This window comes from Malurus melanocephalus, unplaced genomic scaffold (genome assembly GCF_030028575.1).
Source record: "Malurus melanocephalus ecotype Western Australia unplaced genomic scaffold, MMel_1.1 scaffold_126, whole genome shotgun sequence".
NCBI classification, from domain to species: Eukaryota; Metazoa; Chordata; class Aves; order Passeriformes; family Maluridae; genus Malurus; species Malurus melanocephalus.
Window position 1 is genome coordinate 820,924 of NW_026623358.1, and position 19,014 is coordinate 839,937.

General features: G+C 40.5%; 1 protein-coding gene across 1 annotated transcript in view; it reads right to left on the reverse strand.

Annotated features, from left to right (window-relative positions):
* The window catches only part of ELOVL2 (ELOVL fatty acid elongase 2), a 51,262-nt gene that overhangs the window by 15,509 nt on the left and 16,739 nt on the right, over positions 1-19,014 (reverse strand). Inside the window, exons 2-3 of the mRNA XM_057370438.1 lie at positions 11,700-11,763; positions 6,311-6,498 (exon numbers count right to left, since the gene is read on the reverse strand). Of these exons, the coding sequence (XP_057226421.1) occupies positions 6,311-6,498; positions 11,700-11,763 (252 nt within the window). The remainder of the gene's footprint in view (positions 1-6,310; positions 6,499-11,699; positions 11,764-19,014) is intronic.

Sequence of the window (19,014 nt, forward strand, 5' to 3'; positions counted from 1 at the left end):
GAAGCAGTGTGGGCTCAATTGTTCAGCCCAGGGCTGGGAGATTCCACAATGTCCCAGCCCTTCCACTAGGTCAATGCTATGGTTTCCCCAAATGTGAAAACTTACTGGTGGTGCTGAGCCAAACAAAACCAGGTGCTGAATAGGAAACACTCCACAAGATTTATCACCAGTGATTTTGTTGTTTGTCTTTGTGATGCATTTGAGATATTTTTCAAGGGGACAGAATTGTGAAAAGCATGCTTTGGGCTACTGCTTGGCGAGGCTCTCCAGCTCTCCGTGGGACTAGTTAGAGATCAAATAATTGCATGCATGGTGTCTCCCCAAAAGAGATGGGCTAATTCTGTGGTACACCAGCTTGAGCTTGCTCTCCTGACCTGAAGCACATACAGCGGAACCCTTAYCCAACAGGAGCATGGTACCTAAAAGGATATTGATTACTCCAGAATGGAGGAAGCATGTGGTCCCATGCTTTCCTCTTGTTTTTAGTTCAGGAAGTTCATAACACGGTGACAAAAATAAGAGCACTTTCCCAAGGGAAGCTTTGATAAATGTTTGAACTTCTTTTTAATCAATAAAAGCTCTTTCAGATGTAAAGCCTTGCTGCTGAGAAACTACCAGCCAGTTCCATTAAACACTCCTTAAGTAAATGTGAGCCTGATAGAAGGATTAGTGAACTAATGACTTCAAAATTACTTGCAATCAGTTATGAATGATAATTACTTTGAGTGTTGCTGTTGTCTGGGATAGCAGAATAGGCTGAAGGAAATCCCGCCTGGGCTGATTTTTATGAGTATTTTATTACATCTGCTCTGAATAGCTCCCCTATGATATTTGGTGATACCAGTGATGGTATCAGAAGATTTGCACGTATGAAAAGCCTCATCATATCAAGTTTTATTCTTGATTTCCAGTAAGGTTCTACTGAATTAAATTTGACCATACACRAGAGATCCAGAACATTGCCTTTTTTGATGATCAGGTTAAAATGTTTGCTGAAATGCAGTGCTCAGGAAGGTCAGCATGAAAGACAAAGAGAACACACAGGATGAAAAATGAGATGTGAGGACACCATGTCCAGCTGGGATAATTGCAGGTGAGGACAGCAAAGTCAGCTCCTCAGCTCTCCAAACAAATTATTCGATCAAGATAGAGGAACACCTGGTAATTTAACTCTATTCACACAAAGTTCTTACTTGATCAAAAGAGCTGTTTGTTCTTGTCCTTACATTTCACTGCTTTACAATACACTCTCGGTGACCTTTTGCTGTCTAGGTTTTTCTTTTTCCCACTTCTCCCTTCTTCAAATGATAGAGAAGCGCATCTGATCTCTTCCGGTTTCTCACTTTGTTCATTTTCTCTTGCTGCTCTTAGGTTTAAATAGTCTTTCAGTACTCAGTAATTACTTCAAAGGAAGACTTCACCTCAAACACCAATATTTATGGATCTAGAGTAATTCCCTACTTCTGTACTTAAATTACATTWTCTGAACAATTAATGAATAGTGCAATAATTTATCACAATCTTACAGAAAAACCCCAAAAAACCAACAAAACGAAACAAAACTAAACACCGAAAGCAAGATAATGTTGAAGCTGGATTTCTACAGTAAACTTCCAGCACAGTTCAAATTTGTTAGGATCTTTTTCACCTTTCCTCACTGTCTGTACATTTAAAGCTTTACTTCTGCTACACAGCTTCATCTTTGTAAAACTTGCACAAGTAGGAAGCAAATCTTCCTGACATCAGCCATTATAATGATAGAATAAAACAGTTTTAGTACTCCTTCTTTTTTCAGTTTTTTTCCTTTTGTTTTGACCCTTTATTCAGGCATTACACTTGGCTTTCTAGCAATGTGTGAGATGTAATCTCAGTTGCAGTGTAGCACTGAAAGTGGTAGCCAATGGCTCTGATCATTCTGGCACTCCYGGGGATCCTCACACTATCTTGGCATCTATGGATCTGCAAGTTATGGATATAATTCAGGACCTGCACTTRATGTGGGATGAATATTCAGCTTCTAGGAACAGCTGAAGCACGGTTGATTCACTGCTTTTTATTTTGTTTAATCCTGCGATGTACAAGACATTTTTCTGTCTCCTCTAGAAAGGTTAATGCACTGGGCTGGCAATACTTATGAGCTCTGTTCTTTTCCTTTTGCTCTGAAATGAGGGGTCCTCACATGCAAGTCCTGCTTCCACACATGGATGTGGTTGCTTGCTTACAAATCCCATGGATTTGTAATAAGTCTGAGAAGCTACCTGGGGATACAGGCAGCTTGAGACATCACACCACCCCTCTGCTAATGACACGTATCTCTAGATCTCTTTTTTAATCTGACTCAAATGGTGCCAGTGTCCTGGTTTTCTCAGTGCCTGATCAACAGAAGGACTTGGGTGAGACCTTGATGACCAGCTGAGATTTGATTTAAATAGGGCAGAGGTGATACTGCTGGGGAAAGCAGCCTAAAACCATGRCAGAGATTATGTCTATTCCTATTAGTGAGAGAGAGTATCCTCACCTGAGTAATTTCAGAATTCAGAGATCAGCACTGGTCTCCCGTGTTTCCAGTTTTAATTTATCTCTGGACTTGTGAGAGTTTGGCCTCTGGTGGCTCAGACTACATCCCCGAAGTGGGGTTCATAAGCACGTGAAATAATTTTAAAATATGTACTGATGTGATGGTTTTTCACAGTAAGCTGGTTTACTGCTCATAGTTGGTACTTTGAGCATYTTAAGCAAAGAATTGTGTAAAGAAAAGGCATACATTTGTTAAGAGAAATGGTTAAAAGTTTGGGGATTTTTTGTTAAAATAAAAASGGGGTTGTTTTTCCTTATGCAGAATTTGAAAGTATTTTAGAACTTTTTGAACCAGTAGATTTGATCATAGATTGGTCTATGAGAACACTTACTGGTACAGAAAAGTACACAACCAATAACAGACTTCTGATGCAGGTCTCTTTGGTGGCAAGGGTGGAAAGGATTGTCTTGTTCCTCCTCAGCAGCCCACCTGCAGCCTGCCCAATTTAAGCACAGGACTTGAGTCTGAGCTTCAGGTACTGGAAGAAAAGATGCTCTAAACCCAAGTGCCAGCTTCTCCATCATATTCAGCAGGGAAAGGGAAGCGCCTTTAACCGCTTCAGGAAAATCTATTTGCCTAACTCAGAAGTCTAAAATAAGGTCTAACAAGCTGCCCTTCTGGGAGGCCTTCAGAGGCACCTAACTCTGTTGACTCAAAAATATTGAGACATCTCAGTAGGATGAGGGCAGCTGGGCAGAGCTGTTTATCTCTAGACTTTGTCCTTCAGGGATAGCAGGGGTATCTGACCTTATGCTAATGGCACATCTTAGAGTTGTCCTGGAGCTGTTGAGCTGTTCCTCCAAGTACTTTGCGGATTGGTTGACCTCAAAGCTGAGAGATAAAATCGGCTCCCAGATAGTTTATGCCCACAAGCAGTGCATGGAGCTCTGGCTCAAAAGAGGAATCTGCCCTTGGAGATTTAAAGACAGCCTTTTTGTTATGACTCTTTGCTGTAACCTTTGCCTTCTTGCCTTGAGGTTGTACAAATCGACTGTCATGAAGCACCAACTATCACTAATCAGGAGATCAGGGTGAGGAGATGGAGAACTGAAGCACAGGSATCCCCATCAGCAGGTTTACCACATTTTCATTAAACCATCATGTGGAACAGTCTGTATTTGGAGACACACTCTTTCTTGTGAAAAGAGGTATTTTTTTCTTTCTGATGTCAAAGAAGCAACCATGATATTGTGGAGCTGTTGCAAGAAATGCTGTGCAGCACTTTATAAACAAAACAAAGAAAGATGGTTGGTTATTGGTTTGTTGTGTTTTTTTTTTTTTTTTTTTTTTTTTTTTTTTTTTTTGGTGGGTTGTGTGTGTGTAGAGAGGGGGGAAATGTAGTTTATGTCTATTGTAGAGCTTATTATTATGTGACTTATCCCTAATACAGAGGCCAGAGGGGTTTAGATGCAGCAAGAGGATGGAGTAACAAAATAACAGTCATAGATATGTCTAACTAGGAATTGCTCCTGAATCACAGTCACTTGAAGGATCAACTGTGTTTACATAAGAAACCACTGTGCAGAATGTGCTAAATATAGGTAACTCCTGCCTTAAAGAGCTTACTGTCCACAAAAGACAGAGAGAGCAAGGGGCAYAGAGAGAAGCTCTGTAAGTCAGACATTTTGAAATACTGAATCACCATGATTTTATTTGGCACTGAAGATAACKTCTGTTCTCCCATTTGCCTGTTTTTCTTCAGCAGGGATGTGCAGGCCACCTCAGGAAGGACTGCAAGTCTTAACTACTATTCTGCTCATTCACAGGAGAAGATGCAATAGGAGCCAGGCAAGTAGACCAATAAAAAATACAGAGCCACTATTATGGAATTGTGTTTTGTACAATGCAAAGCCAGCCTGGCTGACAGTCCAGAGACAAGAGTGGAATCTGCAGTAGAACAGCTGGCAGTGCAGATCAGCTGTCRTGTTCCCTGCGCTCCTGAACTTGCAGCATGTGGAGCTAAGAGCTGGCACTGCCAGCCATGCCCAGCTGCAATCTGGGAGGTGTGGATCAGCAGCCTTCAGCCTCAGAATTAGGGTCTCAAGGGACTAATCTGATGGCTAAGGCAACTCAGCRAGTGTCTGCAGCAAAGTTAGCCTCAGGAAGGACAGGGCAGGAAGGCAACTGAACAGGAGCTGGCTAAATACAATTCCTTCCAGGATGGCTAAACCCAAATTTGCTTCATTCATGCAAATGAGACCTGCAAAAATTGTCTTTGTTCTTCCATTTATTTACTTGTAGCAGGCCAAATCAGACTGCAAGGGAARGAGGGCAGCAGCATTGTTTTCTATTCAGCTAATCCTTTTTGCTGAGTATTGCTACTGCAGCCAGTTATCTGTATAGCTTAAGGCAAAATGGGGATTTAAACATCAAAGTGCTAATTTAAATCCTGGAGGACAATCATTGTGGAGTCATCAAACCTTCCAGCAAGTGTTCTGGTTTCTCTTTTGCTCTAAACCTTATCCTGCGCTCCCAGACACGCACAGCAGCCTCTGAAGCCAGCTGGAGCACTGACCAGAACAAAGCTCTGTGTAACACAATCAGCCCTTCGCACAAAGGCACAAACTTAAACTGCTCCTCGGCCATTTGACCAGGCCAATCACTCGGTGTTYAGCTCAAATTAATTTAAAACTTGAAGTCTTTGGGGGCCTTATTTGGCTTCTGAAAAGTTTCTTGTCCARCCAATGGAATAAGGTGGAAACTGTGGCCAAGAGCCCCAGGAGTGAAGATGCCCTGAGGCTGTGCAGGCAAACAGCAGTGTCAGACCACACCATGAAATCAAGCWCATTCTTCAGCCAGGGTTTCTCATGCCTGGGGTCATTTCTTCAGCCAAAAAAATCCCCTAGTTTTGTGGGGTTTGTCTTCTAATATTGTTTTTAAGGGCTTCAAGTGATGTACGTTAATCAAATCATATCATGTAATATTAATTACCTTAATATTAAAAGTRCTTCAATTATCAAATGGTTGAAAATGGGCGCTCCCAAATAATATTCAAAAAGTAACTTCCACCTTTTGTTCCCCTCTGGGGAGGCAAAACCACATATATCTGTTGAGGGGCACTGTTTGAATCCTCTGCTGTTGCAGATGCATTCAAACCTCTCTTCTGGTTCTAAATGGATCCTGATTTATGTGAGCATGTTCCTTCCTGATAAGTACTTGGGAAATWATCTATGTGACCATATTCAGGTTCCAAGCCCCACAGCCGTCACTTTTGGATTAAGTGCTAAGTTTTTAACATCTGTTTCTTTCTGTCTGACCATATAAGGAAAGCTTCTTAGACACTAGAGCACAAAAATAACACTGAACTGCCAATACCATAAGTAAATCCGTACTTGCTCTCATCTATAGTTCTGTTCATATTTAAGCAGGGACATGGAAAAATCACTCCACGGACAGTCATATGAATAAAACCCAATCTATGGCATTTTCATGGGTGCTGAAGAGCAAGGTGTATGCACTTTTGAGCTGAGTGACTGTTGCAGACTCAAGTTCATGCCTGTAGACACAGTCCTGGCAGCAACCAGCAGTCCCCAGGCACGGCATGTAGCTCAGGAAAGACAATCAAAACATGCCAAGATCTAAGATGAGAAGAGACTCTTTTTTTTAATATTAAATTAATTTTGCTGTTGATTTTAGCTTTCCCAGCAAAACTACCTGTCACTAAGACATTTCTGCTAAAAAAACTGTATCTTGGTTGCCTTTCTCAGCTGTGCTGCATGGAGGAGCACTTACCTCTACGAGCATGTAGAAGGAGAGCAGTGTGATGCCCAGGTTGTACACGATGAGRTGAGCCCTGAGAGAGAAAGGAGGCCTGTTCTTCATGAATTTGTTGCCCAGCCATATGCAGAGCAGGTATGCTACGGTGAGGAAAAACGTGGGAAGGTAAGAATCCAAAAGGAACCATCCTCTAACCCTGGTATCTGAAAGGGAAACACACAGAGCAGGCAATTAAGAGAGGTATGGTAAAGAATTGCTAAAATAAGGCAGAACATATGATGAGAAGAAGTTGCTAGAAGTGTGAGAGGGAGTCAGCTGTTCTTTGCTCACAAGAGTAYGCATTGCTTTCAACTCATCAAAACTGTGCGCAAAATCTCAGAGAATGCAGGCTGAAAACTGCATGGAATTCCCTAATAATTTAAGGTCACCATTTTAAGAGAAAAGAGAAAATTAAAGGGAAAAACTCAATCCTATATGCTTCTAAAAATTTAACTCAAAGTTTTAACTTGATATTTTTTTAAATCCTATCTTATGCGCTCATGGACAGTTTGCAGAGAATATTAAATAAAAAGTATACATGTAATGTTGCCAGCTCATATATTCTTTTAATTCTGCATACAGGTAGGAAGGTGTATAACGTCAGCTAGAATACATTCATAAAAGTGGAGGACTTTTCTAAAACATGAAATATGAAAAATAAGTGGCAAACATTTACTTTGATGGTTTTTAAAGATTTTTGGCGGGGTGAGGGCTTGCTTTCTCACAGTTTCTGTCCCACTTGCCTGGGCCTGAAATGAAATATTAAGGTCAAATCCTGCTTGCCTTATTCACACAAGTAATCCCATTGGCAGTAATCAGATAGTTCAGTGTATATGAGCAAAGCCTAATCCCAAATGCCAATTTGGAGGAGGCACCGCTTTGTTCTCATATGAGCAGCTGGATGTCATGAGCAAAAGGGGCATGCTTTCTTTTCTTCTTTCTTTTTCCAAGATGGAGCAAAACCTAGAGTTAATTTTCCATAGCCAATAAAATGGCTTTTATTCTTCAGCCATTTACCTATGGAAAGAACAACTGGGCTTCACAGCTAGTTTTTAGAATTACTTGTGGAGTAAGTGAAGAGAGGAGTCAGTGAGGAGTATTGTGCAGATCTCGCAAAAAGTATTTTTTCTGCTCTTAGAAAGATGTTTTTGCTCTTGGAAAATGTTTTAAATTACTTAGTTAATTTTTTTTACAAAGGCCAAGATTGCATTAAAAATCATAAAAGAAAAGCTATTCACAGTATATGAAAAAAAAAACATTTTAATGTTTTCCTGCCTGTGTTGAATTTGGAAAAGACTGAGCAGTGGATGATGCACAAAGCAAATGTGCCCAAGCATTTAGTGATTAATGGCAATTTTGCTGTACTGTATTCTTTCCAACTATTCCTTCCTCAGAAACACATGCATACAGCTAYATGTAAAGAGAAATTTAAAATATGTTAGAGTAACCTGCTTATGAGCCAGGCTTTGAACACCAGCTTTCTCCTTCTCTCTGCTTCCCCCCTGGCTGCCACTGCAGCGGCTGTAACATTCATCAGTTGAATTTGGATCCCACGAGGGATGTCAGSTCTTTTGCAGGAAGGACTTTAAACCATACCACCACTACCATGGGAGTCCAATGCTCTCCTGCTTTTGACTCTCCCTTTTGGACTCCTAAAAACCTCTAGGAGCAGAGAGGTGTAGGATTAAAGCAGTCACAAGAGCACAACCGTTCCTTTTAGGGCAGCCTTGCTTTGCTGTGCATTACCAGCCAAGAACGCCCGTCGCCTGCCTTTGGATCTCAATGCTTATCGGGATCACCTTAGCGTGAGAAGGAAACACTTCTCTTAAAGCTCACAAGCCACCTCTGAAGGAGTGGAATGAATGTTTTGGAGGTGATTCTGTTCCATATGGGCACTCAACAGGACACAGGAGTCACAGGACAGGTAAAGGTTGCACGTGTAAGTGTCAATGTCTCAGGAGTCTGTGTTTGAGGAGCATAAGGATTTAATTTCTCTAATTGGTATCCCAAACAAAGGTGTAGAAAGCAGTCATGTCAGCAAGATTGCTATCTAAGGAAAGGTCTCCCATTTGTGGATTGCAACACTTGGTGCATGAAGGTTACATGCGCTAAGGCAAACTGACATCAGTAGATAATAAAACTGCATGTTTGCCCGAAGAGGAAAAGTATTTGGAAGAGTTCAGAATACAAATTAAACTAYACAGAATTAAATTCTGCCCTTGTATGCCCTCAGAAAGTTTGCATTCTGCTGTGAGTGGCCACAAGCGTGTGGGCTGATCCACACAAAAGCAGAACTCGTAYGCCTGCCCAGGTCAGCATGTCAAGTATTTTTAAGCTCTATACTATTCCAGTTTCAAAAGAAATTGTTAAAATGTCTACCCTTCCTGAATATTTTCCACCACGACCTCAATACCTTGAAGAGTAAGACAGTTTCTGGCAGAAAGTGGTTTATAAAGGGCAGCCAGGGAACGTGACTGTTTTATTTCCACTTCCACTTATCCCTGAATGACAAGCTGAGGGAGGTTTTTATGTGTCAAGAAGGGGGAGGAAAGGGAATGTACTTCAAAAGAAGTTATCAGAAGAATGAGAGATGAAAAGTATTTCTGTTGACCGACAGTTAAATCTCCATGTTCAAGTACTATAAAGGTACACTATCAGCAGGAGAAAGGATTATTTTTGCAGTATTGAACTTGCACAGCATCTGAAATGGAGACCAAAGCAGTGAATAAAGTCCCAGTGGGAAAGCCCTGGACTGCAGCAGGGGAAGGAGCAGGTGCCCACAAGCTCTGATTGCTCTGTGAATAAGCTCATTCATGGTCACTGGCCATGATGTGCCAAACCCTTGGGGTGAAAGCTTGGCTCCCTTGAAATGAATGGCAGGCCTCCCAGGCTCTGTAAAGGTACCAGGCTTTTATCAATGAGGTTTAGAAACATTTTGATTCAAACTTCTGTATAGCTTTGGCCAGTCGGTGTCTGAGTAGATTCAGACCTTTTTAGGTGCAGAGTTGTAGATAGGTTTGCACTAGTGCCTTGCTACTGATCATAGTCCATTAAGGAAAAGTGTTAACTGCTTTATGATAGCTTAAATGAAAGATCTSTCTTCTTAGCCACCTCTGTTTCTGTCACAGATAAACAACCAGTTAACTAGATTTAGGTCCTGCTATTCAATATTCCTTAACTTGGCATAACACCTAACAACACTCTGCAGATGAAGGGTGACCCTGGAAAAATGCTCTCTTACAGAAGAAAATTGCTATTTCACTCATTCTCAATTTGYCTTGAGCCAAAAAATAATACGGACCAACACCAATTAAAGATCACCCCTTATTAAGAKATGCCACTGATGGGCAGGTATGTGGCTGCTGTTCCCTGATCCACAGGACTCATTCTGCTAGTTTGAAAGCCCAACTGATATCAGTGACTGAAGGTACAAAATATGCCAACACATAAAAATCAAATTCAGATCTCTGATAATCTGTCCCTTATTCTGGTCAGGCAGTGGTGTAGTTTGTGTTAACCTGGTACTCCCAGTGTGACAGAGATTACCTGTGGGAGCTACAGTGTGGCTTTCTGTCTGTTCTAGTGTCCTCAGAYACATCTGATAATGGTGACAAAGACCTGCATAGTGATAAAAGTATTTCAGGAGTTACTGCCTAAAATATAAACCATAAATAGGGGATTGGTTTTTAAAATAATGGAGTGCTGTTATCTATCCTTTAAATCCATCTTGCTGCTGAATGAATTGTGTAGAAGAAAATTGGTGGAGAGAAAGAGGAAGAATGGTTTGTGGGTTTAGATGTTTCGGGAAGCTCTCAAATTCATTAGCTATTCATCTGCGGGCTCATTCAATTTAAAACTGTTTGCAGTTTATTGTGAATTATTTATGTGCATTATTTATGTGAATTATTTATGTGGATAAACACACTGGAGGGAGTTATGCTCTTGAGGAAATGCATGAYACTGTGTCATTATACCACCAGTTTAATTAAAGATCAGAGTGAAGAGACATGGACAAACAAAGCTATCTTCAGARCTGATATCTGGAGTAGGATGGTGATGCACTTGGCAAACAATACAAATAATACTTGTTTAAYTGAAGGGCTTTCTAAAAGCCCAAACAGATCTGTGTGCATTCAGAATTGGATCAAGTACAGCTTATTCCTTCAGATTGTTTGTCTGGACCAATAAGGAAAGAGGAATTAAAGAGAACATCATGTCCATTTAAAGAAAAAAAAAAGAAACCTAACACCAAACCCTCCAAAAGTCGTGCTTTTATTCTTCTGATCACATTTCTTTGTTAATATTAAAATGGACTATTGTAGAAGCCATTAATAAAACCTATTCTGCTTTAACCACTTTGGCTGCAGTTCCCAAGCTGTTCACTGTTTCTCCACCAGAAATCTTTCTTTCTTTCAAACTTCACATCTGTTGTAGAGATGATGGAAAAGATTTTGYAGCCATCTAGCCAGCTAGGAAAAATTAAAATTTCTTGGGTTTGAGAACACTACATCTTTCCATTTTTCTTCCAATTARGCAAGAACTCTTTCTGTGACATGGAGAACATTACTGCAACAAATGGAGAATCCATAAGCATGTATTCATCCACATGAGCAGCAGTTCTGGATTTAACCTTGGGGAAAAGTTTGCAAGGCATTCCTGAAGTTAAACMCAGCCCTATCAACATCAAGGTGGCCTTGCAGGGACCTACTCTGAAGACTGTGTGCTGTCTGAGCTCCTGTCTCACCCCTGTCCTGTATTTGCTTGGCTCCCTTAACCCTGACTTTGACRCTTCATCCTCTCCTGCAGTCCTATTTTAGGTTTGGGKKKKTTTTTWATTCACTTGTTTCATGYTAACAAAGCATGAGGCACCTTCAAGCTACTATTATTTAAATTTTACTATTCCAAACTATTCCACAAAGCATTAAGAGGATGTCAAAAGATGCATCTGTTCTCCCATCCAGTCTATCAGTTTAGTGAAATTCTGAATGTGATCCTGCAGGTTGCTTTTTCTCTGAGCATCCTTCTGAAWTAGGCAATTTAATAAGTAGCTGGACCAAGCAAACTGGATTATGAATGTCAATCAGTCCCAAGATTTTGCCACTTTCAGAAAGATCCAGGCTTTCAGGTTTTTTATTCCAGGTTAGGATGTAAAATTGGATTTCTTTGATACTYTCAGAAACAAAGGAATCACAATTCATTGCATTGATAGTTTTCCTACAATAATGGTGTGTTTCTGATAATACTGTGATTCTGCCTAGCTTACATTTTTCAATAAGGAGTTACTCAGAAAATKTATTGGAAGTTTTTTGGGTGGTAATCTGTAAAAGTATTACTTCCTTAAAGGGCTGTAAGTGAAGCAGCTTACCTCGAGGTCCAAACAAATAGTCCACAAATGCATTTACTTCCCGGTCAAAAGCTTTCAGGGTCTCCTAAAAATACAGAAAATGACATGTGACAAATATATTATCTCACAGGTCACAAATATGATTTAAAAAAAATCCAATAAACTTGTGAAAAGTTAGTCATGAACAAGTATTTCCAAAGTACACAACATTATGTATGCTGAGAAAAACCCAAACCTCTTTAAAAATTAATATAGGGCAGATTGTGGTCTAGATAACAGTACAGGCCTCGTTGCTGGAAAGTGCCAGAACTAGAACTCTTTAGGAAGGGAAATTAAGGTTGTGCAAAAGAAAATCAGCAAGTATCACAGTAAATCTGTGATGGCTGCAATTTTCTCACCAATAAAAATGTTTCTTTGATAGGTTTCCTCAACTGAATATTTCAATGCTTTACCCTTAAAGAAGGAAATCTTTAAGTGATTTGAGTGAAGATGAGCCAGCTGAGATTTCCCTAAGTCAGACCCCAAGTTCCTATAAAACAAGTCTATGGAAGAACCTAGAGGTCCAATAATGACGTTCAGGCCACATAGGGTGGCAGAAAGAGGTGGATGACATTATAAAGACATTGTGTTTCGAGTCTAAGTCACTGAAGCTGCTAAACTGGCAGGTTTAGCAAATTTGTGTCTGTTTATGACTGAGTTGGGAGCTAAGCCATGACCTACAGAGTCCTTCCCCCATCTAGATGTGGTGACCTCTCCAAAACATTCCTTCCCAGACTCCAGTCCTTCCTCCAGTGGCTTCCTTCCCACCAGTGCCCGAACATTTCCTTGCCACAACCTGAGCCAGGTTCTTCCTTCCTTCTTCCCAACAGTGCCCTACTGTGCTTGAGTAACTCATTTCAGCACTGAGAAAATGCAGCCAAGCTGAGGAGAGAGAGGCTGATGCTGAGCATCTCTGCAGGGCAAGAATTGCTGTGGGTGCATTTGAATGCCTGGAACTGCAGATGCTATCAAAAGATTTGCCTTATGAAGAACCATATTTCCACCCTGGAAGGTCCWGTCCTGACCTGTCCATTCCTCTGCTGGGACGGAGTTGTGGTCTGGGCAGGGACAAGCTCCTGGCACTCCCAAGCCCCTTCCTTGTGTTTSCTCCACTCCTGATTTTGGTCCTCAGATTGTTCAAAGTGGACAGATTTTATGCAAACATGTGGCAATGAGAGGTTCTTTCAGCAACTTAGGCTGTAAACATCTCTCTCTGCTAGACRCTGTTGCGTTCATCTTATCAAAGAGAAAAACCCAACCAAACCCCCAACACTAAAAGTACATATTTCTAAAAACCAAAATAAGTTAAAGGACTTGCTCAAAAGAAACTGATGATTCATGATAAAAAGATTTCAAAAACACTGAGGAAACTAAACTAGCTTTCAGGAAAGCGTCCTGGCTACAGCCCACAAAGAAAGGTATTTTCTGAATTTCAGCCAATTGCCTTAGCAGCCTAATGATGGCTTCTGTCACARGAGGTGACCCAATTTCCAGGTGCAGGACTCGTGCAAAAGATCTGCTTCCATTTTTACCTCCTTCAGCTATGCAGTAGCTCTGTCATTATTTCATGATAATGATACTCCCTTTTGGGAAATGCCACGCTGCTGTTTGTCTGTGATGTGCCCACCTGCTGCATTAATTTGAAACAGACCCACTCCTGTGCTTGATGGTTTTGTGGTTAGCCTTAACAGGATGCTTGGAAAAAATACTGTAATGGATTCGARTGACTTGTAGGAATGAGCATGCAAAGTTATTTGCTTTCATGCTTACATTAAAAAACAAACCTTACACGTCCAGAACAAAGTAAAAAAAAAACCACATATATTCCTTTTAACTTAAAATACTGTAGACAAACCTATTTGCAGCTGCACTGAAATGGAAATTAAGTACTCAATGCTTCTAGCAGGAAAAGGCATTGTAGAATATTAAGAAGAAAGAACAGAGTAAAAAAAAAAAAATAGTAGAATTGTTTAGGTTGGAAAAGACCTTTTAAGTCATTGAGTCCARCTGTAAACCCAGCACTGTCAACTCCAAAACGAGACCATGTCCCTGAGTGCCACATCTACATCTGACTTTTAAATACCTCCAGGGAAGGTGATAAAATCTCTGGGCATCCAGAGCATAACAATCTCTTCAGTGAAGAATTTTTTCATAATACCTAACTTAAACGTCCCCTGGCCWCTTCCTCCTGTCCTGTCACTTGTCACCTGGGAGAAGGGGCCAATCCCCTCCTTCTACAGACTCCTTTCAGGCAGTTGTGGAGAGCAATAAGGTCTCCCTGAGCCACCTTCTTCCCAGACTAAATGCCCCCAGCTTCCACAGCTGCTCCTTACAGGACCTGTGCTCCAGACCTTTCCCCAGCTTTGTTCCCTTCTCTGGAAATGCTCCARCACCTCAATGTCTTTTTTGTGGTGAGGGGCCCAAAATTGAACACAGGAGTGGAGGTGCAGCCTCACCAGTACTGAGTACAGTAGGATAATCACTGCCCTRGTCCKGCTGGCCACACTATTGCAGATACAGGCCAGGATGTCACTGGCCTTCTTGGCCACCTGGGGACACTGCTGGCTCTTGTTCCACTGGCTGTCAACTGGTCTAGGTCCTGTAATGCCTGTAATGCTGCATGGGCCTTGCTGGACCTCACACCATTGGCCTCAACCCATCAATCCAGCCTGTCCAGATCCTCTGCAGAGCCTTCCCACCCTCAAGCAGATCAACACTCCCGCCCAAAGCAGGTTAATGTCTTCATTGATCCAACTTGTAACCTCTTACACTTGGCTAGGATGAGCAGACGGCATTTGTTTATATACCTAGAACTAGCTTAGTTCCAAAAAGTTTGGAAAAAAAAATGCCTACTTAAAAAAGGTGGGTAATTTTGCATGACTAGTCTTGTCACCTTCCTGTCAACTCTGCTAACAATACTATACTGTATTTCTGGGCTGTAGGACATATCCTTAATAATACCTCTGGGCAGATTAGATGCAAATGTATTGCTCAACATGATCTGTCACACTTCTAAAGAAAAGCAAATAAAACCAGTTTGAACAAATCCATGTRCTCTGACAACTCACTTCTCTCTGGCAAATCACTGCAGTAGCCTTTATCAACAAAGGTATTTGGGTTACGAGGCTAAAGATTAATGTGTCTTTCATGTTGTTTCTTCTTTTGTACAGGACATTGCTCTGGGTATTAGCAATGTATATTCCTTGGCAGGATTTTGGACAGATTTGTGAAAGATCTATTCACCGAAACCTATAAAAAAGATAGTAGGTTATTGGAGGAAATCAAATCACCCAAATGGAAAGACTGGGAGGGAGCATAAAGCCAATGCTCTTAGAGATCTCTCTAATGAGRTATTTCAGTATTTTTGCACAGAAATATGAGTAAGTGAATAGATAGCAAAGTGCACATATGTGAATTAGTTTTCATGCCATTGCAACTAAAACACAACTTCAAAGTAAACAGGTATGTAAAAAATACATCACTTCTTGTTATACGTTTACATATCTTTGTTAGTGCTGTTCATTGAGACATCAATGTATATTTTTATAGTTGTTTTAATAAAAGTATTAKAAGCTATGGGAAAAAATAGGTAAATGCTATCCAAACACTGTAGACATCAAAATACTTMTGATTTGCCTAAAATACCTTTGATTTTGCAAAATACCAATGATTTGTCATCAGTCCTTATTTATTCCCCATTGAAAACACTGCCTGAAGTCATTTAGGTTTCTCTTTATATCGATCTATAAACCAGGCTATTTGGATCCAATAGAAACATGAAAAACTTTCTGAAATAAACTTCTTACAGATTACTAAAATGTATTCAATCTTAATTATGCTATATGGAAACCTTGTGTATTACTGTTTTTAATTCGGGTTTTTTTTCCATTCAAAAGTCTTGAATGTTATTCAGTATTTCAAAAATCCAAGATAAATTGTTGCATGTTCTCACACAGCTACACAGAAATTAGAATACCCTGTACAAAACAAGATGCCATTTCAGACTTCAGAGAAAAAGTAGAAATGGGTGCCAGCCTGTGCTCTCTGATACAGCTCCTGGAAGTAACTATGATATTTTAAATGACCCTGATGGAAAATACCTGTATTAACTATATGATGATTAACTATATGATGATATATTAACTATATGCTGATATATTAACTATATGATGATTTTTATTATTTAAATAAAACTGCCAGCAATTTTTCCTTAAATCCCTGAAGAGTTCTGCTCTGTATATCGTCAGCGACTAAGAAGCACTGGAATGATTCCAAATTTATCAGCATGTTTAAAGAAACTRATCTTAGATGTGACCCTGCATATAATTAAACTTACAAATATTAGAGAATATTTTGTAAGTGGTAGTGTTGACGCTAGAATGGCTGAAATAGCAGATGAAATGAAGCAAATTGGAGTCAAAGCAAAACTCAGAACTGCTTGTAGATTAAATTGTTTAGTTTTTTCATTGCCTGAAGCGTTTAAAATTACTCCTGAACAAAGACATACAATGAGGGACAATTCTCCATCACAGATTGCTTCAGACAACCTCTTAGGATTTTGTCATCTTTAYTTTCTATGATTTGTGTGTTATACCTGCAGGGAAAATATGTGTTAAAATTCCCTAAGAAAGAACTTATTTAGAGATTTATATGCAAACTGCAGAGAAAGGTGAAGCTGAAGGCAGAAATATGAGCCAGAGGTTGCTATGAATTGTGTCCTATAACAAGGGAGGTATTCAATGAAATTGGGAGGAGGGACATCCAGGAGCTGGCAATAAACTTTTATTTTGTGTAATTCATACTTAATATATGGATCTCACTGCTACACAATCTCACTGAGAGAAGGAACAAGCTGGAGTGACCCCGTGAGAGAAAGAGGCAACTAGCTGGGAGATGAGACTGCTGCTRTGTCCCATGGATGTATTGGCACGGTGGGAGGGAGGGAAAAAGCAGCTACAAGAGACATTATCTTAGATCTTCTTTATTAGAATTTTAGATTAATCATTTGAAGAGACAGAAACCGGAGTCCTTACCTGACATGGTAATTTCTGAGTCCCACGTTCTGGGACATTCTCTCTACTCTGGTGGCTGACCAGGTTTAGGGGCTGTGCCAGAAAAGCCTTACCCAGCACAGTGGTGCTGTCAGGACTTCCAGMAGGAGCACAGCCCTCTGACCATGGTAACATGAACTCGCTAAGGGGCTCTTTTGCCAACAAAAGATGGATTAATGGGAGACATCTTTGCTGCTGKAGCAATTCCACTGCCAGAGTCCTTCCATCTGTCCTTAAAACACGTGGGATTTGGTGTAACTGAAGTGGCTGAAGCTAAGGGAAGTGAGGGAAGTTCTGCCAGTGGTCTGGGTCCAGAGAGGTGCCCATATAATCTGTGGATAACATTTGGTAATGCTTCTACTTTGCAGAAAATAGCCAAGAACAGCTAAGGAAATAACTATGTATGAACTATGCCATCTAAATATACAGTCATTCTTTCARAATTCCAAGAAAGGAGAGAACTGTATCTTTGCTTTGGAAATGCAAGTTGTATAATAAATTTTAATGTAATGCAAAAATCTCTGAAAAATACAGTATGGTGGAAAAAATAAACAAAAGAAGGCTGTTCCAGCTTTAGCACAGAAAATAAAAAAAAATGAATGGCCTTTGTATATTTCTTTTCTCTTTCTATTTCTTCTAAAGGCTTTCAAATTAAACTGTAAGCCCTCTAAGAAAAAAAGATATTGTTACTGTGGTCAGTAAATTATTTAAAACTTCAAGAGCAGTTTTGAAGGTAGCATAGAATAGCACTATCTACATTTGAGAAACATACAGTATTTCTAACAGAGTTCAATGAAAGCCATGTCTGGTTTGAAATATATARTTTCATTGTCAATGTTTTTCAACCACATCACATATTACTACTCTTTATTTTTCATACTATGCAATATATAATTCATTCCACTGTTAAAGCTCACATGCATATATGCAAATGTCTGGATTTTTTCCCAGCTGACATTACCAAATTYAGTACTATTTATGGCATTTTTTTGCACTTGAGGGCTRTTTTTTGCATGCATTTGGAGATGACTGACTGCAGATTGGCAGTCTTTGTGAGGCTGCTATCTAACAGGTCTGCCCATTATCTGACAAAGCAAATTGTTGGGGGAACTGATTCATCAAAAGGATGGTTKTCTCTGGAGGGAACTGAGAACAGCTATTTGAACAGGGATTACAGCCAGAAGTGCTGAACACCTTCTCTTGTGCTGATTTAGTGACTGAAGAGAGAGCTGAGTCGATGATGGTGTTACTGAGGGTGTAAAGATAAGGGAAGGTAGCTGCAAAGCAAAGGGAGCCTTGCAGGTTTTCCCTCAGTAGCTGCTCAGGTTACACTGCCTGAAAGAAAATAGTTTTCAGTGGATTCTCTAAGAAGACTGGCTAGCCATTTCYGATATAAAAAAAAAAGATGGGTGTGAAGTTGGGTAAGCACAGCTAAATGTAGCCAGAGGTCTTATCTGGAATCTGAGCTGTCTAGGTAGCTTGACCTCAGATTCTCTTATTTTATTGCTGCTCAGAGAAATTTTATCACAAGGCTTAGCAGTGCATGCAGGGAAGCAGGAGCCTGCCAGCAGTACTTGCACCAAGCCTGAAGCAGAACATTTGACTGCCTAGGTTACCAGGAGCATACAGAGAAAAAGTGAATTTCTTTTATTTAATTTTCACTTTTAGTTCTGTGTCCTTTCTACTCAAACRGATCTTCCAAGAAGTCTGGGGTGTAGTGTTGCAGTGTGTGATGCTGAGGCATCTTGGAGAGCTCTGTGGTCCCAAGGGAGATATGGAAGCCCCCTGTTCAAGGCAGAAGACCTGGGTACCTGGATCCCTGCACTGTGCAGACAGATGGGCTTGGAGAGGCACAGGAGCTCCCTTTGTGGATGCTGGTAACAAAGCAGCTGTGRCTGCTTCTGGAGCTGGGGACCTACACCAGTATTTCTCCTTGCAAACGCAAAATAAGAAGGCAGTACCTGGATACAAGCAGCAGCCAGCAAGCCAGGTGKGCCTGAATTACCAATGTTCACACCTGCTCTCTGTTTAATCTCTCAGTGGACTTCCAGCTTGCATTCTAAATCTGCCCAGAGCCTCAGACTAGCAGTTAACTCTGGAATTTAGTTTTCTTCAACTTCAGCTCTTGCCATCCTGTGAAAAACTTGAGCATGTGACTGAGCAGAGACTAGAATCCAGATATTGAGATGAATTAGTTCCAACTTTTCCCTTTTCTTTGATGTTGGTGSTGGCTGACTATCCTCAAA